The sequence below is a fragment of the Maudiozyma barnettii genome (assembly GCF_903064755.1).
Source record: "Maudiozyma barnettii strain CLIB 1767 genome assembly, contig: KABA2_06, whole genome shotgun sequence".
Taxonomy (NCBI): Eukaryota; Fungi; Ascomycota; class Saccharomycetes; order Saccharomycetales; family Saccharomycetaceae; genus Maudiozyma; species Maudiozyma barnettii.
The window spans coordinates 465,433-490,870 of record NW_024545243.1 but is presented as its reverse complement, the minus strand read 5'-3'; the positions used below and the strand labels follow the sequence as shown (position 1 = coordinate 490,870).

At 33.3% G+C, this 25,438-nt stretch overlaps 14 protein-coding genes across 14 annotated transcripts; 6 read left to right on the top strand and 8 right to left on the bottom strand.

Annotated features, from left to right (window-relative positions):
* Positions 1-439: 439 nt before the first annotated feature.
* ABZ1 (4-amino-4-deoxychorismate synthase) lies at positions 440-2,725 on the bottom strand (the record flags this gene model as incomplete). The annotated part of the gene is made up of 1 exon (XM_041551329.1): positions 440-2,725. One exon carries the CDS (start codon positions 2,723-2,725, stop codon positions 440-442), a length of 2,286 nt encoding a protein of 761 aa, XP_041407263.1.
* A 492-nt stretch (positions 2,726-3,217) lies between these two features.
* On the top strand, positions 3,218-3,439 carry HUB1 (ubiquitin-like protein HUB1; the record flags this gene model as incomplete). Its single annotated transcript, XM_041551328.1, has 1 exon — positions 3,218-3,439. One exon carries the CDS (start codon positions 3,218-3,220, stop codon positions 3,437-3,439), a length of 222 nt encoding a protein of 73 aa, XP_041407262.1.
* Positions 3,440-3,633: 194 nt separating this feature from the next.
* PPG1 (putative serine/threonine-protein kinase PPG1) lies at positions 3,634-4,755 on the bottom strand (the record flags this gene model as incomplete). The annotated part of the gene is made up of 1 exon (XM_041551327.1): positions 3,634-4,755. The coding sequence occupies one exon, from the start codon at positions 4,753-4,755 to the stop codon at positions 3,634-3,636; it is 1,122 nt and encodes a 373-aa protein (XP_041407261.1).
* A 580-nt stretch (positions 4,756-5,335) lies between these two features.
* Positions 5,336-10,213, top strand: SSK2 (mitogen-activated protein kinase kinase kinase SSK2; the record flags this gene model as incomplete). Its single annotated transcript, XM_041551326.1, has 1 exon — positions 5,336-10,213. One exon carries the CDS (start codon positions 5,336-5,338, stop codon positions 10,211-10,213), a length of 4,878 nt encoding a protein of 1,625 aa, XP_041407260.1.
* Positions 10,214-10,329: 116 nt separating this feature from the next.
* ALG12 (dolichyl-P-Man:Man(7)GlcNAc(2)-PP-dolichol alpha-1,6-mannosyltransferase) lies at positions 10,330-11,997 on the bottom strand (the record flags this gene model as incomplete). Its single annotated transcript, XM_041551325.1, has 1 exon — positions 10,330-11,997. The coding sequence occupies one exon, from the start codon at positions 11,995-11,997 to the stop codon at positions 10,330-10,332; it is 1,668 nt and encodes a 555-aa protein (XP_041407259.1).
* A 500-nt stretch (positions 11,998-12,497) lies between these two features.
* Positions 12,498-13,835, top strand: ZNG1 (GTP-dependent zinc transferase; the record flags this gene model as incomplete). Its single annotated transcript, XM_041551324.1, has 1 exon — positions 12,498-13,835. One exon carries the CDS (start codon positions 12,498-12,500, stop codon positions 13,833-13,835), a length of 1,338 nt encoding a protein of 445 aa, XP_041407258.1.
* A 190-nt stretch (positions 13,836-14,025) lies between these two features.
* CPR8 (peptidylprolyl isomerase family protein CPR8) lies at positions 14,026-15,018 on the bottom strand (the record flags this gene model as incomplete). The annotated part of the gene is made up of 1 exon (XM_041551323.1): positions 14,026-15,018. The coding sequence occupies one exon, from the start codon at positions 15,016-15,018 to the stop codon at positions 14,026-14,028; it is 993 nt and encodes a 330-aa protein (XP_041407257.1).
* Positions 15,019-15,661: 643 nt separating this feature from the next.
* Positions 15,662-16,636, bottom strand: BUD17 (putative pyridoxal kinase BUD17; the record flags this gene model as incomplete). Its single annotated transcript, XM_041551322.1, has 1 exon — positions 15,662-16,636. One exon carries the CDS (start codon positions 16,634-16,636, stop codon positions 15,662-15,664), a length of 975 nt encoding a protein of 324 aa, XP_041407256.1.
* A 612-nt stretch (positions 16,637-17,248) lies between these two features.
* Positions 17,249-18,547, top strand: SEC12 (Sar family guanine nucleotide exchange factor SEC12; the record flags this gene model as incomplete). The annotated part of the gene is made up of 1 exon (XM_041551321.1): positions 17,249-18,547. The coding sequence occupies one exon, from the start codon at positions 17,249-17,251 to the stop codon at positions 18,545-18,547; it is 1,299 nt and encodes a 432-aa protein (XP_041407255.1).
* Positions 18,548-19,023: 476 nt separating this feature from the next.
* Positions 19,024-20,151, bottom strand: KABA2_06S04774 (forkhead box transcription factor; the record flags this gene model as incomplete). The annotated part of the gene is made up of 1 exon (XM_041551320.1): positions 19,024-20,151. One exon carries the CDS (start codon positions 20,149-20,151, stop codon positions 19,024-19,026), a length of 1,128 nt encoding a protein of 375 aa, XP_041407254.1.
* A 693-nt stretch (positions 20,152-20,844) lies between these two features.
* On the bottom strand, positions 20,845-21,390 carry MPP6 (Mpp6p; the record flags this gene model as incomplete). Its single annotated transcript, XM_041551319.1, has 1 exon — positions 20,845-21,390. The coding sequence occupies one exon, from the start codon at positions 21,388-21,390 to the stop codon at positions 20,845-20,847; it is 546 nt and encodes a 181-aa protein (XP_041407253.1).
* Positions 21,391-21,842: 452 nt separating this feature from the next.
* On the top strand, positions 21,843-22,268 carry MRPL50 (mitochondrial 54S ribosomal protein MRPL50; the record flags this gene model as incomplete). The annotated part of the gene is made up of 1 exon (XM_041551318.1): positions 21,843-22,268. One exon carries the CDS (start codon positions 21,843-21,845, stop codon positions 22,266-22,268), a length of 426 nt encoding a protein of 141 aa, XP_041407252.1.
* A 293-nt stretch (positions 22,269-22,561) lies between these two features.
* ATP23 (putative metalloprotease) lies at positions 22,562-23,308 on the top strand (the record flags this gene model as incomplete). The annotated part of the gene is made up of 1 exon (XM_041551317.1): positions 22,562-23,308. One exon carries the CDS (start codon positions 22,562-22,564, stop codon positions 23,306-23,308), a length of 747 nt encoding a protein of 248 aa, XP_041407251.1.
* A 140-nt stretch (positions 23,309-23,448) lies between these two features.
* On the bottom strand, positions 23,449-25,377 carry ARE2 (sterol acyltransferase; the record flags this gene model as incomplete). Its single annotated transcript, XM_041551316.1, has 1 exon — positions 23,449-25,377. One exon carries the CDS (start codon positions 25,375-25,377, stop codon positions 23,449-23,451), a length of 1,929 nt encoding a protein of 642 aa, XP_041407250.1.
* Positions 25,378-25,438: the final 61 nt, after the last annotated feature.

Here is a 25,438-nt window from a genome sequence, read left to right as displayed (position 1 = left end):
TAAAGAACAATGAATGTTATGCTTATTTAATGTAAATCTTAATAATTTCAACACCTCAATCGTTTATTTTGTCTCACCTATCCAGTATATTATTTCGCAAGTATATTATTCAGGTTCAAAATCTAACTATCAAAATAGAGTCCAACTAAAGTCGATTGATATCTTAATCAGTTTATTATTGTTCGACATCATTCAAAGGTTTCAAACAAATTCCCTCTTTATTTCCAATTTGTATCTCCTTTTTTCTTCCCTTCGCCAAAGCCAAAAAAAATTTCAGATTTTTTTCTCTTTGGTCGGACCTACTGAGAAAAAGGAGCCCTATAGGACCGAAATTAGGGCAACTCCCCCACTATCGATCGAGATACCTCTTGCCAATGATCCTGCAATGATGTAAAAGCAAAAAGTAATAATAATATAAATGCTAAGGATGTATATATATTTACATGAATACTTGAAGTGCACTCTCGAGTTTTGCATACATCTCATCGAGTTCGCCTTCTTGGGTGCTTAGTACAGTGATGGCACCACCTGCCCCAAGTTTCCAATGGTCACCATTATCGTATGAATACATACATCTTATGTTAACAGACCAGTCCCCGTTACCGTTGGCAGACCAATAACCGGTTACACCACTATATATACCTCTAGACCCATTATCAATATGTTTATTCAAGGTCTTCTCTATATCATCTTGCAACAGTTCTACGGTAATTTTCTTGGGGGCTCCAGTCATAGAGCCGGGAGGTAATGAATATTTTAAAACATCTATACCTGTATACATGGATTTATTGAGGTTATAAGCCTTTACTACACTGACTAATTGATATACTGTCTTGTATTCTTCAACAGACATGAATTCTTCAACTTTGACATCAGGTAACAATTCGTATAGATCATTTCTAATTAAATCTAGAATCATTAAATTCTCACCAAATTCCTTTGGTGATTTCAGGATCTCAGTGGCCTTTTCAACACTCATCTCTTCAGATTTCCGTACAGTTCCCTTAATAGGTCTCAATTCACATCCATTATTATCCCATTTGAGAAATCTTTCAGGTGACGTACTAATAAAGGAAAGGATATCATGGGAATTATCTAATATATCGTTAAAATAGAAGAAACTAGAGAAGGGTGCCGGATTTCTTTTGATTAATGTCTTGAAGATCCTCCATGCTGGGAGTCTCTTTGAAGGAGTCACGATAGTCTGTGTAGTTAAACAGATTTCATATGAGTCACCTCTATGCATATATTCTTGACATTTATCAAATGCTGTGGCGTAATCCTCTTTATTTGGCATAATGATATCGTAACTAATATCATTTGGTAAAGTATCTTCCCAGTTCAATTGTATAGTGTGTTCTTCACCAAGAATAGAATTAATCAACTCCGATATATCCTCTGGAAACTCACCACATAGAGAACACAAATACAGTTTACCTGTCTGATGATTAATCAAGACACTGTTTTCAATATACACAAGTTTAGCATCAGGTTTTGGTAATTTATCAAACGTTGTTGTTGTTGATGATGAATTAAAATGGACAAATGATCCCATTTCGTAACCTAATATACCGACAAGACCTCCAATAAATGGAAGATTGTCATGTTTTTTAATAAATTTTTCCTTCATAAACTCTCCAAGGGTATGCCAAAAGGATTCTTTGTTTTCGTTAATTATATTTAAATTTTCTTGATGAATAGCATCTACGGTCTTTAAACCGGAAATAACTTGCTTCGAATGTAAGCTTTCATCTTGCCACTTATAGATAGTAGTCTTTTCAATAGCACCATAGTGGGATAAAACAGTAGAATCTCTAGAAGGAATAGCAATTATAGACCATTCGCCTCGATTAGCACTGACCGCAGATGATGCCATAATAAACTTATCACCCTTTATCTTATCACATATCTTAAAAGTCAGTTGAGGATCCTGAGATACATCGAAGCTTTTAATGGTAAATGGATCGTTAGGTTTATTTGTCAACGGTTCACAAATTGGAGAAATATCGATTGTTTTCTGTAAATCAAATAACTTAGTTTGGTCTTCTTTACTTAGTTCCGATAGATCATACTTATCCTTAACATTTGAATGAATAATATCTAAGAAATTCTGTATTAGTTTTGCACCAAATTCAGAACAACACGATTCTGGATGATATTGGACTCCATACCAAGGTTTTGAACCAATCCTAGCACCCATAAGTAAAATACCATTTTCATCTTCAGTATAAGCTAATGGAGTTATTGATTTTATATTGTCAAAATTTGTCACATGCAAAGAATGATACCTAGTAGATTTAAAATCCCTAGGGTATTCTTTAAATATTGGATCTTTGTTCTCAGTATTTAACTTAATAGGGTACACTTGACCATGCTTAATAGTATCGAGTTCTTCAACTGATGCACCTTGCGAAAAACACATTGCTTGAAACCCTAGACAGATACCTAGAATAGGAAAGTTGTTTAATCTTTGATCTTTAAATAAACTATCAATAATACCTACACTTTTAAAGCCATGAACCGGATTCCCTGGTCCTGGTCCTATGACGACCCCATCGAAGAGGGGTAAATACTTGATAAGTGTCTCAATATTAGCAAACGTATCGTTGTGAATAGTAATGACCTCGACAGGTCTAGTATTGGTTGCTTGTTCTTCAATGAGTCTTACCACATTGTAAGTGAATGAATCATACGAATCGATAAATAGAATACGAATTGGTTCCATCTTTCTTAACCTCAGTGGTCTGCAATGTAACTCTTTGTTCCAACTCAGAAAGTTCTATCAACTACTAACTAATATCAAAACTAGGTTTCCCCTAAACATATTTATACCCAACAACGTTTCTGATCTTTGCACTTTTGAGCCGTTCATCTCCCTGCATCTCAGATTTAAGGTCTAAAGCTCGAGCAGCTGTGGCTGTTGCCTCTCCCCTCTCAAAGGGACAAACAGAGACGGTTTTGATTGTCGAAGTCATCTCTTCCTCTATTTCCTTAGCCGTTGCCGCATTGGGCTCATATTTCTCAGTTCTTGAGAAGCGACGGCGAATACAATACAATTTCAGTCAGTCAGTCAGTCATTGTTTTTATCAACCAACCAACCAACTAGGAGGGATAGAGAGCTAGGGAGAGGGGGCATCAGATAAAAGGAGGGGATGCGAATGATTCTCGAAGATGATGTACGTTGAGGAGAAGAGTGAAACAGGGTATTTGTGTATCGATGATTGAAGTGCTAGTCAACGATCGGTTGGGGAAGAAAGTACGTGTTAAGTGCCTCGACGACGACCTTGTGGGGGACTTCAAGAAGATCCTTGCACTACAACTAGGTACTCAAGCTAATAGAATTGCCTTACAGAAAGGTGGGAACGTTCTCAAGGACCATATATCGTTGGGAGACTATGAGATCCACGATGGTACAAATTTGGAGTTGTACTATGTTTAAAATATCATCGTTATGTATATAACAGAATCGCATTTGATTGCGACTATATTATACTATGAATTAATTAATTTCTATATATGGAATATGTAAGGAGCTTTATAATTTATATATAACATTTCTTTAGTACGTCGATGCTTTATTACCAGTTTCACGAAATTATGCCTTTTATTTAAATGAAGGTAGGTAACAGTTCTTCATAAGAAATATTGGACACTTCGTAAGGAGGCAGATCTGGCTTGGTACTCCTCTGAGAAGACATCTACATCTCTAAACGATTCATCATCATCATCTGACCCATCGTCAATAAAATAATCATTGATAACTTTACTTGTCATCCTCCCTGAATCATCATAAATGTTATTGAAATTTTCTTTTAACAATTTATTTTCAGGTGCTTCTTCAAAGACATTAAAATAAAACTTATTTGTACTGTAAAGTTCCAATATCGAAGCTTTATTCCCACATCTATAACAATAATTAGGGGCAGACCATACCGTGGTCACGAGTCCGTCAAAATATACTTGGTAACCATCGTTACATAGTTGATGAGCTCTATATATACGTGACATCTTGTTAGACTCAAGGAACTTCTCGACGACGGCTCGACCAAACGTATATCCAGCTCCTCTCGGAGACACTTGAAACTGATTCGAAGTAGGCTTGAAAAATTCTTCTAGATTATTTGGATCTATCCCATTCTCAGGATTAATAAGTTCATTCTCTTCAGGATCTGACCATACCAAGTCAGCCATGGCCCCATCATGCGGTATTTCTCTAAATCTATCTATAATCTTAATTTGATCAATCGTTTGTACGTTTGGGGATAAACCACCATGAACACAGAATAATTCATTATCTATAATACAACATAATACCAAATAATCAAACGCATCTGTTAGATAAGTCCATACTCTAGTATTCCCACCATATTTATTCAAACATTCTGTATAAAATCCATAACTTTGTGTGATTTGTCTTGATTCATGATTTCCTCGCAATAAATGTATTCTATCAGGGTATCTTAGTTTCAACACGATTAACAACATTATCGTTTCAATACTATATAAACCACGGTCAACATAATCTCCCAAGAATAAATAGTTTGTATCTGGGATCCGTCCACCTATACTGAACATTTCTAAAAGATCATGAAACTGACCATGCATATCCCCAACAACAGTCACTGGGGTTTGGATGTGTATAACATTCGATTCCTTAATCAACAGCTCTTTAAACTTGAAACACAATGCTCTAATTGTTACTTCTGGAAGTAACTGCCCCTTGTATAACACCTCCAGACATTTATCTAACTCCATTGCCCTCCCACTTACTCTTAGTTTATTTACAGTTTTGGCAAAACCTACCCAAAATATTCAAATACAGATATGACTGTATGTAAGCTATAATGATGTAAACCACAATATACTATATCAGCACACCTTGCAAATAACTTTAATTCCAAGTTGTTATCGCCGTTTATCTCTGTTCTCTTAATAGCACCCACATAACCAAAAATATTTATATTTACAGTGTGAGATATAGAGAAAAAACAAGACGAGCAATCGCTAAATATGCTAATAATAAAATACATCAAATTTCGAACAACTCGAAAACAATTAATTGAAAGAATTACAAAACCTAACGAATACATAAGATTTTTTTTACTAGTATATTATTATAAATTTTAGAAGAAGGGTGACAGTGACAGGTTATTGAAGAATTAAAAGCATTAATCATTGCACAGTCAGATAATTTAGTATCCTGAACTATTGCACAAGTTGCACTCTTTACCAAAATAAAAATTCAACTGTTTTCTCCAAAAAATATTCCCCACACTTTACACCAACATATATTGCGTTGGAAAGACTATTAGTCAAACTTTTCAATTTATTTAAAATGTCTGATTCCAAAAAAACTGAGAAACCCAGTAAGACTCCAACACTTCCAACCACAAATGATATAGCTAGCCGTTCTACATCTAGTTTGAATAACATTACTACCATAACTACCTCCCCTCTGAATCCAAATACATTAAGGACAACAACGTCGATGACACGTTTAAGATCATATTCCAATACTCCTTTACCAACATCTAGAAAATCAAGCATACCTAATGATCTTCAACGAAAAGCATCCGGAAATCCTCTACAACTACACCCTAAAGATCCATTGTATATTGCCAGTATGGAAAGTGGAGCCAAAAGTCGATCTTATTCAAATACCTCGAATGCTGCAGATTTTAAGAATGCCGCTCAATCATCGTCTAACGATCCTAGTAGAAGAGGTTCTATTACAAACAATGTTCATGAGTTAGACAGTACAACTATTATGAATTTACCAAAGCTTTCATTACAGAAACAAAATCAAGGATCAAGTATAGAGCTTCAAAAATCTGACACTAATGATTACAATATATCTCCTGATTCAATGTCTGCGATTTCTATGACGCCAGAGAGAAGATCTGTTGCTACAACTTTCTATAATTCTCCAGTAAATTCTTCAAAGACAAGTACATCCTCATTTCAGGATGGTGCTTCGACATTACACATGGACCACAGTCCGGATGATACTTATGGATCAAATAGTAATATTATTTCTAGACCAATCTTATCCAATGGTAAAATGTTAAGTAGCCAAAGACTTTTTGAAAGACAATATATTTTAAATGAGAAAAAATATCTAGAAGGTATGAAAAAATTAATTACTGATGATGACTACTACACCAGAACGATAAACTTTCCACCAATCGAACTTGATGATGAAGAAAATGACATTGAAAACGACTCTCAAAGAGGAAATGACGAAATTAATGAAATAATGGATACTAGTAATGACAGTATTGTAAATACAAAGGATTATAACATATTAGAAAATGACAAGAAAAATAAATTTACTGAAAACATTCGAACGGAGAAAGATATTAATATGAGAATATTTCATGGTACGAATTCTAGTTCAATAAGTCCCAATTATTTGTTGCATAAATTGAAATGGCTAACCGAAGTATATCCAGAAAATACTTTTGTCAAAGATATTCTCAAAGGTGTACAAAATGCATCAAGCCCAGATAATGTACCTCTTGTAAATGAAAATAATATTTCTGAAACAATTCAGAAATTATTCCAACAATCAAACATCGCCGAAAGATTTGAATGGCTTACAATGTTAACTAATGTCTTGAAAGGTGATATTGTCAGAAGTGAGAAGACAAAACTAGCTAAAGAGAAAAATGGTGTTAACACAAATTATCAATACGCAGATAATATTTGGTTAGAACTTCGTGCATGGATGAATGGTCGTACAAAAGATGAACAAGAGCGTTCACTCAAGGTACTAAGAGATAATTCAGATGTGTTTTTCGAAGAAATATTGACCTTCCAAGTAGCAGAGGGGGTGACAAGGGCAGAGTCCGAAATAATTGTGGATGGAATATTGAAAAAATACTATAAAATTATCAACTTTTGGCCAAACATAAGGAAACTAAATATCGATAAACCAATTACCAACACAATTGCATTTAATCAAAGAGTCGATGCCCTAATCAGCTGGCAGAATGCTATTTGGAACTATAAAAGCAAGAAGAAATTACTGGAGGACTGGATAGGTATACCCGATCTAGCAAAATTATTTGATGATGAGCTTACAGCTAAAAGGGCTCTTTTTACAGAACAATTAATTAAAGAAAGGGATATTGAAAGTATATTTCAAAAGAAGATTTTTTTTCCATTGGCCCCTGGTATTCTGAAGGCAAAGATATTTTATATGAATAACAAAGAACTAATTGATGAGATGAAACTACTCTATTCAAATGAAGAATTATCTTGCTTATTATTATTCCCAATAAAATTAATTAAAGGGATTATTATATTACGAATAGAATATGCAAAGAAACTTCAAAATCCTACAATGATGATGGTCGACCAAATGGTTGACGATTTCACGGCATACATAAGATTAGCAGTACAACTAAAGGCTACATTGATGGATTATTACTACGATTGGCCATTTGAGGTTAAATTTGACGAAGGGTTTGACAAAACAGTAGTGGACGCTATACATTATCTGTTCGTTTTGGTGCAACTTAAAATCCTTGATAATTCTGATAAAATATACAAATCATTCAGGGAACCGGAAGTACTACTAAAGTACTGGGAAGAGTTAAAAAACATAGGCCCATATATAGATGGCTCTGCTGTTGTGATTGCAAATGGCTTCGCGAAACTTACGTTGCGGTTATTACAGAGATTGAACTCTTATCTAAATTTCCAAGAAGATGGCCCTCTTAACACAGAAATGAGCGGTGATACTGAGAAATGGCTTTCACATACTTTAGATAGTCTTGGTTCAATGAAGAGAAAACTTAATAGATTTACGAATTTGATTACAAAGGCCTTCGAAAATTCTGTTTCATTCAAGATCGATGATTATGAGAAGTTATTGACAACATTAGAGAATACAGGTCACTTTCTAATATATACTGGTGGTGAACTTGAAGAGAATGGTGTTTATTTAATTGGGAGTAGTGAATTACTAGGTATTGAGGATGAGGATTTAATGAAAATTCTTAAAAGTTCTGATATAGGTAGTGACCTGATTCCAAAGTTGAATATTGAAAACAGTTTGTCCATTTACAATGCATTGCAAGTACAAAGAGATCCCGATATCCCATTAAGTAAAGACATCGACGACGATGGCGTACCACGCCATAATATTGGGGAATTTTCAGATATTCTTTCCAATTATCAAGAAGCTTCACGGACACACATGAAAACTCATAACATCAATAAGATTAACAAAAGAATCAATAAAAATTACTCAACTTCGAAGAGAAACAAAACTCTTCCTTTGAACAGTTCCCCTGTAGAGGATGCCGAACGAGAGTTATTTGAGCTGGAAATTAGGTTACATACGCTCGGTTATGTATTGGTCCTGGTTCCAGATCGCCCAGTTCTTTGGAAAGGTGAATCATACAATTTATCAAGTACAACCGCTATAAGATATGAAGATTTTGTATACAACCACCATGAAATGAACTCAATAACATTAATTAACCAAGGTTCTTGTTATGCATTAGAATACCAATGCGATAGATTTAGACAAGCCACCGATGATTGTGTTTCATTCTTGAATAGAAAATGCATGGTAGAGAATGTTGATGTTACTCTATCAAAAATAAACAAAATGCATTATAGTTGTACATACAACAGTTTGGTGACTTATCCATATCTTATTAATAAGTTTAAACCTATTTGTAATACAAAGGATCTTTTAAATGGTGTGTTTCTCTTTGTCAGAGACTTTTGTAATGGTGTACTTTCAAATACAACATACGGTAGTGAAAAGAAATCTTTGATTGTACTTTTGATGGTAAAGTTAAGTTTAAACTGGCTTACATATTTAGTTGAAGATTGTGACCCTACCGACCCAAAGACATTTAGATGGTGTGTGACTGCCATGGAATTTACGTTACAAATGATTAGTGGTCTGAATATTTTAACATTGGACGAGTCACAATTCAAATGCCTAAAGCAAAGAATATCTGCTTGTATGTCCCTGATGATATCTCATTTCGATGTCATGGGTGCTAGAGCTAACGAAGTAGAAAATATTCACCAACAAACCAGAGCCAACATTGAAATTGTGGACGATTTTGATGTCGACGCTATGCTGGAAGTGAATTCTGAATTAAGATTAAAATCTATCCTAGAACTAGAAAAGACTATTGTTGTAAACCCCCATCAACGAGGTAAAGTCCTTGATGATAAGGTGAAGACTGATAAGTATTTGACTTCGTTAGCTTCATCCATCTCAAATGTATCGATCAGATGGCAGAAACGTAAGTTCATTGGAGGTGGGACCTTTGGTGCTGTCTTCTCTGCAGTTAATCTTGACAATGGTGATATTTTAGCAGTAAAAGAAATTAAGATCCAAGATAGCAAAACAATGGAAAAGATCTTCCCTTCGATTAAGGAAGAAATGAGTGTCCTTGAAATGATGAACCACCCTAATATTATTCAATATTATGGTGTTGAAGTGCACAGAGATAAAGTTAATATTTTTATGGAATACTGTGAAGGTGGTTCTCTTGCTACACTACTGGAACATGGTAGAATTGAGGACGAAATGGTTACCCAAGTTTATACTTTAGAACTACTAGAAGGTCTTGCATATCTTCATGAATCAGGAATTGTTCACAGAGATATTAAACCAGAGAATATCTTATTAGATTTCAATGGTATTATCAAATATGTTGATTTTGGTGCTGCGAGAAAAATTATAAGAAATGGTACTATTAGGAAAACAACAACCCCAGTTGTTGAATCTAAGGATCCTGACGAAACCAGTGCCAATAGCTCTGATCCCTTATCCAAATACAAAAATGCGGAAGATAACATGCAAAATATGATAGGTACACCTATGTATATGGCACCAGAGTCCATAACTGGATCGAAAAATCATGGTAGACTAGGTGCAGATGATATATGGTCCTTAGGATGTGTTGTACTTGAAATGATAACTGGTAGACGACCATGGGCCACTTTAGATAACGAGTGGGCTATTATGTACCACGTAGCGGCAGGTCAAATTCCACCATTCCCTTCCACTGATGAAGTATCGGATGCTGGTATGGAATTTTTGAAGAGATGTTTGGTTCAAGATCCAAATAAAAGATCTACCGCCGTTGAGTTACTAATGGATCCTTGGATCGTCCAAATTAGAAATATCGCATTCGGTAACGGTGATCATAATATAAATCAAGATGACAATAATTAGTAAAATCATGTGTGTTCATAATTGCAACAGTCACTTTAGTATACAAACGTATGAATAGGAGTAAATAATTTTAAGACAACCATAAATAAACATACATAAATATAACATATCAGATTTCAATCCTTACTTATTCTCTTGTAAGTGTAGAAAATATCAGATTTCACAATTGAGTTTTCTACTAAGTCGGTAAAGAATGGACCGATAGTTCTATTAGTAAAAGCTACTCTAAAGATCTCTGGAATATTTCTTTCTTCATCAAAAAACAAATCATTAATATAAGTATAATTCAAACCCATAAACATTTGAGTGGTTTGAATAATCTCCCATTCGTTATCCTTAGCTGTATCTAACTGAAATGAATCCATCGAAGATTCCAATAGAATTGCATAATCAAAAGTTTTCCACAAGGAAGTCAACGATTGAATGTTCTCAGTTCTATCATAAGTGACAGCATATCTATCATAGTCCAGTTCACCAAACAATGAAACACCAGTCATACATGGAGGAACACTGATATGTACTGTGACATCCGTTACATTATGATTGATGATATAATTATTGAAAGAAAACAACGCATCACCACCTGGATAATTCATACGAGAAATATATAGGAATAACATCGAAAGAATAAAAGAAATCAATGGAGTAGCTGGTAAAGAAATCAAATATAACGCATTCATGAAATTTTCAACTTTAACGTTCTCCCAAAGATATGCAGCCGACAACGAACCCAATAGCATGATAGATGGTACTGCGTAAACAATAAATCTCCATTCTTTATGAGGTTGTAAAGATAAAATTAAAATATGGAAATAACTTGCAAAGGCAACAATCTTTAAATCGGTTGGTGCAAATTTCAATGCAGCATAGTTTAATATCAACGCTGTTGGTGGTAAGAATAACATTGGAACATATTTGTTAAAGTACGCAAAGAAAGATTCAGTCCCCCAATTGGAAGAATTCCCTTCAACAACATTAAAGATAAAAGAATCAATTTCAGGGATCCCCCAGTTTTTCCAGAAGTATGAATCGACAAACAGGGATAAACTTATACCTAAGGATAGACCCATTACACCAAATCTAATAGCTTTAAAAATTGAAACTTTCTTGAAATAGATACAGCACAATGTAATACCAACTCCCAATGCAGCAATTTCCAATCTAAAAACAACAGATGCAAACGCAAGAATACCGATAGACCATTCGTATTTACCCTTTAATACCATAGCCAAAGCCAAATTAGTTAAACTGAAAGCAACGACAAAATTAGGCAATGGTCTAGAACAATAGAACATCATATGGAAACTAGACATGAAGAACAATAAAAACCAGTTACCTGCACTTGTGAAAGAGAAATCATTCTTCACATGTGTGTTAATCTTATTTCCTTCATCATCCTCTGCAGCACCAGACTCCCTATCGACAAGTGCTTGATATTGTTCCTTTAAGTATATGATAGAAAGACAATTTATCAGAGCAATTACACCTCTAGCCAATAACTGAGTCTCCAATTGAGTTGGGAGAGCATCTGATCCATTCCATAAACTGGAGATCCATAAGAAAGGTTTTAAACATCCTGAAACAATCAGAGCACCAATAAAGGTTCTGGGAACTGCACCCGGAAATTGCAAATGATCATACTTAGATATATCAAATACCCCGTAGTTAATAATATCATGAATAGCTTGAAGATTAAAACTTTCTTCTACTTTAGTGTATGGGGCTTTAATCAGGTGTAGAGATGCTATCACTAGTAAGGCAGATTCTAAAAATGTCCACGTCATAGCAATAGAATAGAGGAAGTATATCCAGATAGTATATTTCTTTTAGAATCTATAAATATCAAACAGAACAAACAAATATACAGTAGCCTAATACTTCTTATACTTGATGAACCACCTTTTAACTGAAAGAAAGGAAATTGAAACTTTTGCAATGTCTTGTCTCTTCTTATATAATCTAATAAACTTTTCAATTCCACTAACGGCAATTATTTTACCAGCCGGTCTTGTTGCCATTTTCCACCCATTTTTATTCAGAAACTCCCGCACGGAGCTACATAAAAAATAATTGAAAGTAACCCTCACAAATTCGGAAACCTTTATTACATAATGATTGATATAAGAGATGAGTAGGCAACACTGGATGGAAACTGTTCAGAGTTATATAAGTGTTGAAGAGTTCAGCCATATTTAGATACATACGGACACAGACAGATTTGAATAATTATACCATAGTTTTCAAATTAGAAACTAATCTACTCTGCCTTTTTAGTACGCAAAATATGTCTGCTTTGAAAAATTTCCAATACAATGAAGACGAAGATGGTGAATTACCATCTTTAGTTACAGGATCAGAAAATAACTTAAACGAAATTTTAAGTCATGTGAAGAGTGATGGAGGTGTGAAATTGGTTAGTGACTCTAAGATTGACAGGGTTAATAAACAAAATGATCTTGCTAGAGACTTAATCCAAAACGATACCGATAACGTTCCCTTGAAAAAAATCCCTGTAACTATTATTACTGGTTACCTTGGCTCTGGTAAGTCTACTTTATTAGAAAAGATTGCATTGAAAGGTTCCGACAAGAAAATTGCAGTGATAATGAATGAATTTGGGGACTCTAGTGAAATTGAGAAAGCAATGACCATCAAGAACGGTTCTGATTCGTACCAAGAATGGCTAGATCTAGGAAATGGTTGCCTATGCTGTTCAATGAAAAATGTAGGTGTTAAAGCTATCGAAGATATGGTAGAGAGATCACCTGGGAAAATTGATTATATATTATTAGAGACCTCGGGAATTGCCGACCCTGCACCAATTGCAAAGATGTTTTGGCAAGATGAAGGGTTAAATAGTAGTGTTTATATCGATGGAATAATCACAGTCCTAGATGCTGAACATATATTGAAATGCCTTGATGATATCTCACCTGAGACTCATTGGCATGGTCAAGACGTTATGAAGGATGAACATTTGACAATTGCACATTTCCAAATAGCAATGGCCGATAAAATCATTTTAAATAAAATTGATAGACTCACAACTAATAAAAAACCTACTCAGATGATCAATGACATTAAGGAAAGAATTAGAGAGATAAATGCAGTGGCTCCAATAATTGAATCCAGATATAGTGATGTACAGTTATCAGAAGTATTAGATGTGCATTCATACGATTCCTTGGATATTGAAGTCAACAATAACACAAATGAATCAAAAGAAACTTTGAACTCGCACAAATTAGACAATAGAGCAACCATTCATGATCCTCGTATGTCATCAATTGTACTAACCTTTAGACCATTAAAAGATGAAAATGAATTTCAAAAATTTATCAAAAATTTCTTACAGGTATTACTTTGGAAGAATTTTGGTGTATCAAATAGTTTCAAACATAAGAATGAAAAGGAGTGGGAAATTCAAAGAACCAAAGGTCTACTAATAATCGGGGAACCACCTTCAAAGGGAGAAGTTAAAGTGATCCAAGGTGTAAGAGATACATTTGATGTGATGCATGGTGAGTTACCGCCTAATGTCAATTGTTGCAAACTGGTTTTAATTGGCAAATATTTAAATTTTGAGGATATAGAAAACTTACTCAAAACAGTCATTATTTGAATACCTCAACTATGTAACGTCATACATAATAAAAATTGTTTCAAATACCAGAATACAAGTTGTACATTAAATATCATTTACCTACTAAGATATGGATAACAACAATAAAAAAAAGAAAAAAAGAAACATAATTGTATTAGTTTAGAGGTATACATACTTCATCATTTTATTAAAAATGCAGCTTATCAAATTAATCATTTCTCATAGAGACAACATTATCTAAGTTATTCACGTTAGCAGAAGATTTACTAAATAAAAACTTTCTCTTCTTAGATACCAAGTATAGCACCAATAGGAGCACAAACCCAATTGATACTTTCATGATTGGATTATTATTTTGTTCAAGTTTCATGTCATGTAATTTTCTTCTTTCTTCCTTTTCTTCATCTTTCTTCTTCTTACCGTCCTTCAATTGAGATCTTGTCGGTCCTAATTTAACTCCAACAGTTTTATCACCATCTTCGAATTTAACCAAATTATCCATATATTCGTTATGTGCTTTAGTTAAATCAGCGATCTTCAATTCATCAACAACGATGTAACTAATTGTGATATCATGTTCTGGTCTTGATGAAGCACCACTAACTTGAGACATTTGAATCTTTTCCAAATTATCGTAACCAAAGATAACTTGACCAAAGACAACATTATGTCCATCTCTCTCTGGAGAACCATCAATATTTAATGAAATGGAAAATCTAGAATCGTTTGTGTCTGGCTCGCCATCATTGACCAAAGAGACTCTACCTGGCCTGTCATGCTTTAGGAAAAAGTTTTCATCTTCATATTTAAATCCATAGATAGAGAATGGGGTGATACCAGGTAGTACTTCACCACCTGAAATAATATCATCTTTAATCAATTTTGTGAAAAGGGTCTTCTTGTAAGTAACTAGTGTACTACCTTCTTCGTTGCTACTACCAGTTAAGACTCTTAAACCTTTACCAATGATAGCAAAGTTATCTACAGTCTTTGGAACGACAGTACCATATAAATCAATAATTACTTCACCGACTTTTTCCTTTTTGGCTTCTTCATCATAGTATTTTATCCCCATCAAAATGTGATGTGTAGCAGGAGGATCAGGTGCGTATAGTTTATCCTGTACATCAATATACGATGGAGCAGTTAGCACTGTTCTACAAACCAATGCCAAATATATTATAGCTTCTAATAACAACATTATAGATATTATTTTTTGAGTATTCTAAAATGCTTTTAGTTCCAACTTCTTTGGTAATTTCTAATGAGAATGGAACTGACAATTAAAAAAGAAATCAAATAGGTTAAGTATATATATAAGATAATCAAAGTTGCAGATGAGCCAAGACAATTATTTCCAGTTGCTTAAATTCGTGTCAAGGTGTCAAGGTACGATTATTACCATATGTGGACAATGTTGCAGCTATTAACTATAACGAAAGCCTTAATGTGATCGTGGTCATTGAACGTTATACAAACTTTTTGGTAGTGACAAGTAATTGAATTCTTCTTCCTACCTGCGTCTCTGCGCATTGCTCTTCGTGATATTTCATATTTTAATGAACGCGAGATCGTCAATTAATATTTACATACATTTTCAGCTTATATAATAATATCTTACGCGTACCTGTCTATCATTCTTTGCCATACGAGAGAGAGAGGATGAAAGAGAGAGAGAGAGATTGTGTGACTAGATCAGATTGATATTGATATTGATATTGAGTGGCAGGAGTCTGTACTTGTGCAGTCACTGTATAAAGTCTCTTCCCGCCCTAGGCTGGATAGTTGGGAGATTACGTAGTACAGCTTGGCCTTGTGTCAGACTAATAGTTTATTTCTTTATTCTATTTGACTTGGGACAACGGATACCGTATATCTATGTCTTCTGTACGTATTCTCAATAACTCTGCGCATTGAATCAACTTCAAATCCTTGATGTGTGGGACAGTTTCAGTTTCAGAAGGAGGATGCGTTTCGACTGATTTGACGGTGAGTCTATATGTTTTATTTAATATTTGATGTGTCAAATTTAATGCTTTACCAACAGCAGAAGCCAAAGTGGATGTCACGCTTTGTTCCACAACGGGGAATAACATATCTACCAATAATGCTGAGAATAAATCGCCACTACCGTTGAAATGTGCCTGAATCTTTTCTACAGTAAAATATTGGAATTGATCGAAATTTGGAGATTCAGCAAATGCTACTGTATAGGTATCACAATCGGTACTTTGACTATGGTCCATTGAGAAATCTATACTACTAACAATTACTCGTTTCACACCCGGATATGAACGATGAAAGTTTTGAAAACTTCGTTTCAATGTATCCATATCTTTAATTTTCATCCCCGTTAGGGTCTCCATTTCAAATTGATTGGGAACAGTAAGATACACTTGACAGGTAGATAGAATATCTTTGTATATAGTAACACATTCCATATCCACATATAACTTACCATTATCTCCTAGGACAGGATCTAGGATCCATGGAATTTGTTCTTTGATACATAAATCGTTGACCAATCTTGATATACTTTGCAATGAATCCACAGATGGTAAATACCCCGTTATTATAGCGTTATACTTAATATTTAGACCGTTTATTAGCCCTGAATCGATGATTTTGTAAAGGTTTTCCTTATCGTCTCTAAATCCTGTAAATGATCCATACCCTGGATGATTCGAAAACTGGACTGTATTCAAAGAATCGACGTTCCAGCCTCGATATTGTAATGGAAATGTTGCAGCTTTGTTACCAACATACCCATGGACTACATGGGATTGTATAGAAAGTATCTGTCTAGTATCGTCAATCATTTGCAAAACAAAACAAAACAAACAGGAGAATGATATAATACACTGCTAACTTGTGCGTGTACAGGGTCCTACCAATTTCCTTAAAGAACAGACACTTGTAAAATCTATTATCGAGTAGTAAAACCAATTTAACTTTCTTTTCATTCTGTAGGAAAATTGTTTACCTGATGATTTTTGATTAGCTGATTGATTAACAAATATTTCAAAAATATCTTAATATTATAATGGTAACGGGTACTTCTCTTCCTTGAGAAATGACCGCACAATATCAGCATATCCCTGTAGATTTCTGTGTTCTCTCCGGATTAACAAAATTCTGGAAATAAAAAATGAATATAAAAAGTTTTCTTAATTGAAATAGAATAAAAGTTTAAGTGAGGATTTAAAAGGAAGGTGAAGGGTCATTATTTGGACTAACCTAGAGTTATAGAACATTTACCTGTCATCATTGATTTAGTCAAGAAGTGTTGCTTTAAGATAAAACAATTATCAGACTGTGGATGTTTATTTTACTACTGTGAATTTGAGAAAACTTCCTACTATAAGTTTTCCTATCAAGATATATCTAAGAGGACAGAAAAGGGTTATATCCAATTTTTCAAAATAAAAACAATGAAGTTCGACTCATGCACACTCGACGCCGAGTATCCAGTTTACGGTGCTCAGTTTCTAGATAATTCTAATCTTTTAATCGCTGGAGGAGGTGGTGAAGGGAAAAACGGTATCCCTAACATGTTGAATACTTTAAAAATTTCAGAAACTAATGTTGAAAATCCCAACGACCATACGTTAACATTAACGAAGGTCACTGGATTCGAATTAGAAGCGGAAGATGACTCTCCTACTGCACTGGATGCTCATTCAGGAGTAATACTTTTAGGTTGTAATGAAAATAGTAACAAAATTCAAGAAGGTAAAGGTAATAAACATATTAGAAAATTTGTTTATAATAATATTAATTCTAAATACGAGCTGGAATTTGTTAAAGCTATTGATTTTGATAAAAGTAAAGATCCAAGTGAATATACTAAATTAATCAATATAACAAAGGATGGTACGCTGACAGCGATTGCATCTTCCGATGAACCTACAAAATTAAGAATCATTCATGCTAATGATATGACAGAAATATTTGAAATTCAAAGTTCTTTAGAAATTAAAGACTTACAATTTTCTCCAAACGGAAAGTTAATCACATACATTACAAAGAATTCTTTAGAAATGATCTCAACTGTCACTGGAAAATGTGTTGCACGTAATGTTAATTTTGATCCTAATTTGAATCTATCCAAGATTAGATTTATTGACAATGATACAATTGTGATTGCGGCATCATTTATAAAAGGTACTGGTATAGTATTGACTGCGGTCGATATAAAGAGTGGGAAAGCAACCATAACTAAATCAAAACTTTTAAGTAAAAAATTCAAAGGTATTACTTCTATGGATGTAGATTCAAAGGGCCAATTAGGTGTGATTTCGACGAACGATAATTCTTTGATTTTGATTAAATTAGGTAATTTACAAATGGGTAAATTAATCAAACAAGTTCACAATTTCGCTATCACCAAAGTAACTATCTCGCCTGATTCTCATTACATTGCTAGTGTTTCTGCTGCTAATACTGTAAATGTTATTTCTGTCCCACAAGGATATGCATTATCCCTATCTAAATCAGAAATTGCTTATAAAGTATTTACTAGGTTCATTCTTATTGTATTATTTACCATATTATTGCAACGTATTATTGAAAACAACTTGCATTCTAAATTCATGAAATATTTATCTGATTTAAATGAAAAAAGAAACAAGAATAATAATACTCAAGCAAATTATTTTATTCAAACAACCTTAGTTGGGAAACATACAAGCATTGACGATGCGATACCAACTGAGACGTTGAATCAATAAATAAAATATAGGAAGTGATAATGTTCAAATAAATGTATATCTAAATTATATAATTGGCTTCTTTTCTCACATATATAAATGTGACTGGATGATGTAATATAGTTATATCAATGACGAAATATGAATTAATTATCTATAGACAGACTTATAATAGCAATAGTAAATAATATATTGTGATGATTTAATAAAAAAATCGTAAAAAATTAAGACAGCGACTTTAAAATTTGGTATGCTTGGTATTATAATATACTAAGTCGATTAGTATAATATATATTTTTAAATATATATAATTGAAAAAGAAGATTGAATTTGAACAGATAATGCTCAAATTAAACGAATGCAAAGGTAAAATAAAAGGCCCCACTAAATGTTGGGGATGGGGTATATGAATAAAGTATGCGTGGTATCATGAAATGAAAATGTAAGTGATTAGGGGGTATATGTTTGGTAATGAATGTCTGTTTGTATATGTCGTTTTAAAAACTATGGCCTTGATTCCAAATTTGGAAAAAGATCATGTTTGAATTGTGGATTGATTCCAATTTATTTGGTGTCAAAGGAGAACAAATTAATGATTCATGGTTCTTAAATTCTGGTGTTCTAAGAGCATCGAGTTTTTCATCGATACTACAAGCATTCACCTTAAGAAGTTCGTCATCAATCGTTCTTTTCGATGGTTGTAATAGAGATTTTCCAGAAGTTTTCGAACTCTTTGGAGGTGTTGCAGTCAAAACATCGAATGCTGGACCTAGACCTACATTCATGTAATGATCATCAGTATTAGGTGGGGTTGGAAGAGGATTAGTTTGTTCGTTAAATTTTGGATCTTTTGATTGCACTGGAGGTACCAGACTAACATTAATACATGGGATAGGATAGAAATATTGCTCTAGACTTTTTGCTACTTCCTTTAGTTCTTCAAAGGAAAGATCTAAATCTTTAAAAAATTTTAATTCATGACCTCTTTTGAATCCCCAATAATAGCTTTTCTTATCTGGAGATTTAATAGTTTTTATAAAAGCAGAATTTAAAGACAAGTTATGTCTTACGGAATTTTGCCATGTAGCTTGATCCATTGTGAAATATGGAAATCTAGTAGAGATCCAGTTATAAATTTGAGATAATGTTAACCTATTAAGATCGTTTTGTAGAAGTGCAACAAGAATCAAAGTGGCATATGGGTAGGGAGGCTTATCAGCATGTTCATTATTAAAATGTCTTTGTTTCATTGATTCGACCATCTCAGGGACAGATATTTGGGCCAAGACTCTTGGGATTCTGTTACGACGTACTTGGAAATTTCTGTAATTTTCATTCAGAGTAAGATCTATCACAGAATGCTTTGGCTTATTGATCTTTAATTTCTTAGAGTTAACAACTTTCTTTGAAGCATTTACAGCAGCAATGATTTCCTGTTGTGCAATGATTTGTCTCTTATGAGCAGAAAATTGAGCTGATAAAGGATGGTTATGAAGAGGTTGTGCATTCCACGTCATCTCCTGAGGTGGCGATATTTTGGTCATATCCTTGTCAAATATAGTTGGTCTAGAAATAATCTCATCCAGTGTCGGATAAGAGTCCAATTGGTGGTTATTATTGTACATTATGATTTATCTTGATCTGTTTGTGCTGATGATAAATTGTTAAATAGGATCAGATTTATTCACTATATATGTTTACTATAAATATTTCTAGTATATATATATATAAACATACTCGTCAAACAAGGATATATGGAACAATTTGTAACTGACGCCAATTGCCAATAAGTGGTCTTAGATCACACAGCAAAAGACCTCAATAATGGATAAGTATATGATAGAGATCAAAAAAAAAATTTAAATTAAATTAATTTCGTGGACCTACTACGACCCACTCCGATCATGATACACGCTACTATCAGAAGGCCTCTCTCTAAGCATTACTTTCTCATGGAGACGCCATTTTTTAGATCCATTCACCTCTTAAGAAACTAGCCACTTCAATTAATTTTGCTGCAAGAACGAAAAATATCCTTAAAGTGCCCCATTTCTTCTGAATGAAAACAAAAATTATTTTTTGCTGCGAGGTCTTCACTACTTGGAACGCGAAATATCGCGAAATGGCCCAAAGGAGGGCCAACATTTCGTGTCTTCCCTCTTATCGCAGTAAAATATTTCTTTAAATTATATACCATGAGGAAACCATGCCATTTGATAATTGGTGTTTCAAGAAGAAACTCTCAGTTTTTAAAAATGCTATAATATAATATTATTTAATTAATATGTGTTTGTATGTATGTATATGTAGTATATAATCTATTTCTCATTGTTACTATCTTTAATACCAGTAGTTTTGCGACGTTTAATATCATCTTTAAACATACGGTCCAATTCATAATCGTCGGTGTCTTCTGTACTATCATCTTCGACCTTACGTTTCTTCGATATTTCATTAAATTTCCTTCTTCCTATATTACCAGCAATACTGTCAGTTTGGGTATTGTTGGTTGTTCGTACACTCTTATTATTCTGCATTTGTAAATGAGTTACACTGATGTTATCAGCAACTACAGCCCTAATGGGACCTCTTCTAGCCCTAACAATGTGTTTTTTTTTAGTCTTTTCATTTTTATCAAGATTCTTTTGATTAGCGGTCTCAGCAAACCATTCACTACTATCATGAAACCCACTACTATTTGAATTACTATTATTATCAGAGTACCTAGAGGACCCAACACTTTCTTCCTTCACAGAAGGAGAACTCTCCCTTGTGCCAGCCTCTGATCCACTATCATCTTTAGCGAACCGCATGAACTTCATGTTCATCACACGGCCCGACAACTTACCTTGAACTCCACTCATTCTGTAATTATGATGTGTTATATATATATATATATATATATATATAGCTTGCTACTTCGCTTTCTTGGTGGTAACAATACACTCTGATATATACTCCTTCTCCAATACCTACTTTAACTCTTTCACTTGTTCGTCATCTCATCATCTGTTTCTATAAATCTTTAAAACACTGAAATCTTATTAATATTTTGAAATTTTTCAGACCCTCAGTCACGTGTGTATATCGTCTTTCACGAGTAGCAATTTCGATTTTTCAAACCGAAGACAAATAGATTTCAATTTCTCTGTAAGGAAGAGGAAATGAACTACAACAGGACGTCGTAGAATTAGAAAAGATAAGGTAAAGAGGATAGCGTGGGTTAGAACGTATTAATAAATCTGTCTGAACATAATTGCATGAATCTGTCTCTAGTCACCATTGCGAGATCAATATTTTAATTCACCGTTGTACTATGTTCAAACCTACATCAGTATGTTACAGTGCGTTGACCAAACGTACAAAAAAAGTAAGAGTACAAGTACTCAGAGATTTCCCTAGATTTCAACTATATAAAGGACAAGTGACACAAGTGAAACCTTCTTTGATGAGAAATTATTTACATAATTTCAATGGTGCAAAATATATAATGGAAGATACTGATATTAATACAATATTATTCGAAAGATATTCTGTTCAAGAACAAGAAAGAGAAAAAGAAGCAACTGCATTGGCTGCTGCACATCAAGCTGCTATGATTAATGCAGCTACGAATAATAGCGCAACCTCTGGTAATAAACCTAAATTGTCACAGGAGATGAAGAATCAAGAAAAGAAAAAGATAACTCATAATAAGGATGTCACAATAAAGGATGTGTACATCCCAGGTCTAGACATATAGGTAAACAAAAACAAAGAAACAAAAAACCACCACACTTACCAAATGTTTTGTAGAAATGCATATAATTGATAGTATTCATACTCTTTGTCTATATATCATGTAAATAACTCATATTAATAATTATTCTACCCTTTTTTTTTTGACTTGGCTATGTCGAGAGTCAACAAATATTTCATCCACATAAAAATTTAATAATAGATAAAATGTTGATGCTTTTTAGTAATAACTTTGTAACACATCGCATCTAGTTTAGATAAAGACGAATTTCCCTCGACTAATAACCATTCAGAAGTATGACTAAGGAAGAACCTATTAACAATAAGACCACTGAATCTCGAGACCAGCCTGTTACAACGTCCGGTTTCGAATGGTATAGAAGATCTTTTCAATACAATACCGGTTTGGGTCTCACACCTGAGTTGAAGGAGACCTATGAAAAGGATTACAAAGATATACTGCAAAGCAAGCAATGCACTTCTTGTTATCAGAGCAGAGACTGGCTACTGACCTATTCTCCTACGATAAGGTTTATGATTCAACAAATAAAGAAACTAGAAAGAGTGAGAAATTTTAATGATCCAATCAATAAATCATTGATAAAATTCGATGAAAGTAAAATCATTTGCGACTTCTGTCCAGATTGGAAAAGTGGTGGGTTTCATCCGGAGATTGGAATTCTATTATGCCAGAATAGATTCAAGAATAAATGGCATTTGGAAGACACTTTGAGTCACGAATTAGTTCATTGGTATGATAATTTGAAATGGAATGTCGATTGGACAAATTTAAGTCAGCATGCTTGTTCTGAGATTAGAGCCTCTTCACTAAGTGGAGAATGTAGATTCTGGCAAGAATTTTCAAGACGTGGCCTTGGATTTGAAGTAGGTAGAGGTCATCAAAATTGCGTTAAGAGAAGAGCTGTATTGAGTGTAATGGGAAATCCAAATTGTAAGGATAAGGAACATGCTGTTCGAATTGTTGATGAAGTATGGGAAAGTTGTTTTAATGATACCAGACCATTTGATGAGATATACAGATAAGTAAAAAACCTAATAATCATGTATATAAACTTAAGTATATATTCTTAAAAATTTGAATAATGACAAATCTACATATGCATATATATATATAAATACAAATTTTTTGTTATGATTTAAATTCTCTTTTTTTAGACTTTAAACTATATTGTCAGATATAATGTACATAGGACACTTGGACCCGTACATATACCAATCCAAAATATGACATTACCCAAAATAGTTTTTTTTCTCATTTGAGGTGTGTTTCCGATTGCAACTAATGGCAATTGTAACATTTGGAAAAAGAATATATATAATCTTAATCTCTTAAAGATGACATACATTGATAATTCATGAATCACAGAACTTAAGAAAAATGTAAACAATGTAGCTTGTGCTTTATTGAAATTAAACGCACTGATTGAACTATGATAAACGTGTCTCAATAAGAATTTATGAACTGGAATATTCCAAATTCTAGAAAATTCATCCCAAGTGACACAATTCCACCAATCACCGTAGAAATAACGATCCCCAAATCTCGATAATTCTGCTATACAATTCAAAATAGAATCCCAAATCAAATAGAACACCAATAGATACATGACGATGAAACTTGGGATCATATCGATCAATAATCTTACCCAATGGCTCAATCTGTCAATGATTCCTGTCCATTCAGAATCTCTAATTAACAATGCACGTTCTGCAATTGGATACATGAATAATTGAGCATTCAAGACCATAATAAAGATGGTACCAAATATAGCACAAATTTTTTCTAAGACATACGACCATCTAATTGTTGTAGTTCTTGGATATTCTATTTGATATACGATTGTTGGGAACATTGTAAATTCGAAGAAATTCCAAAGATTAATATTTTTTGGAAATTTCTGTGATTCATCTGGAGTTTGAGAATTTAATTCAAATGTACAAAAATCGTAACTCTTTTGAAAAATTTCGTTAACTTCCTTACTCTTAACGTCATCGATTTCAATTGGAGGTTCCTTTTCTATCTTAGTTAAAGCATTTCTTGAATAATCCAATTCTTCTTTAATTGACCATAAATAACCATTATAAAATGCAAAAGAATGCATTTTCATTAAGATGACTAAAGAATGTAAGAATAGGAAAATTTTGGCAATCCAATGGAAGTTTAATACATGTTCAGGTAAATAAATGAATCCAATAAGGAAAGAAAATTCATAGACAGATACAATTTTCCAACCAATACTATTCCATCTTAAAATATTTTTCTTAGCTAACCAATGAATGAAGAATGGTATATACATGCATAAATACATGCATAGATCGACAAATCCAACCTTAAAGAGATCCTTACGTAAAAATTTCACGATTTCACCATTCATTAAACTACTATTATCATCAATGAAATTATCAACCAAAACTCTTAAGACCCCTAAACCAATAGTCATCCATAGAGCAACATATAACCCCGAAAAATTAGAGACCAATTGTTCATGCATGTAGCCTTTATCGTTAATAGCACCATCTATTTCAATTACTTCATCACTACTACTATTGTTATTACTATTTGTATCTAAATCATCCTTTGAAGCGACTTGGGGAAATCTTTCACGTCTTAATTGAGAACGTTTAGCTTTTTCTTTAATTTTAATGACTTTTTCTAAAGTAGGACCTTCAAAGCTCATTCTAAAAGGTTCATTAATAGATCCATCTAAAATACTAGGTCTATATTCAAAATCTACATCATCAAAATATGAAATGACTCTATCATTTCTATATCTAACTTTATAACGAGATTTAACAAATTGTGCATGATTTACTAATAGTTTTTCATCCAATTTTTCATCTGAAGTGGTTTCATTACCATCAGTGGTATTTAAACCATTTCTTTTGGAAGTAGTAGTAGTACTTGTATTAGATTGTGATCTTGACGAAGAAGAAGATTGAACATTAGATGTTGAGTGGTTAGCTAATTGTGAAGTTAATTTATCAATATCAATATCAGTTTGAATTAAAGATTTTCTCTTTTCTGCATTTCTTGGAGAATTCAATCTTTGAATCTTAATGAAATCTTTATCTTTCAAATAACTCTCTGTCATCTTTGAAAATAAGATATTTTTTCTGTTGAAATTTGCAAAACTTTCGTATAGATTACAAATG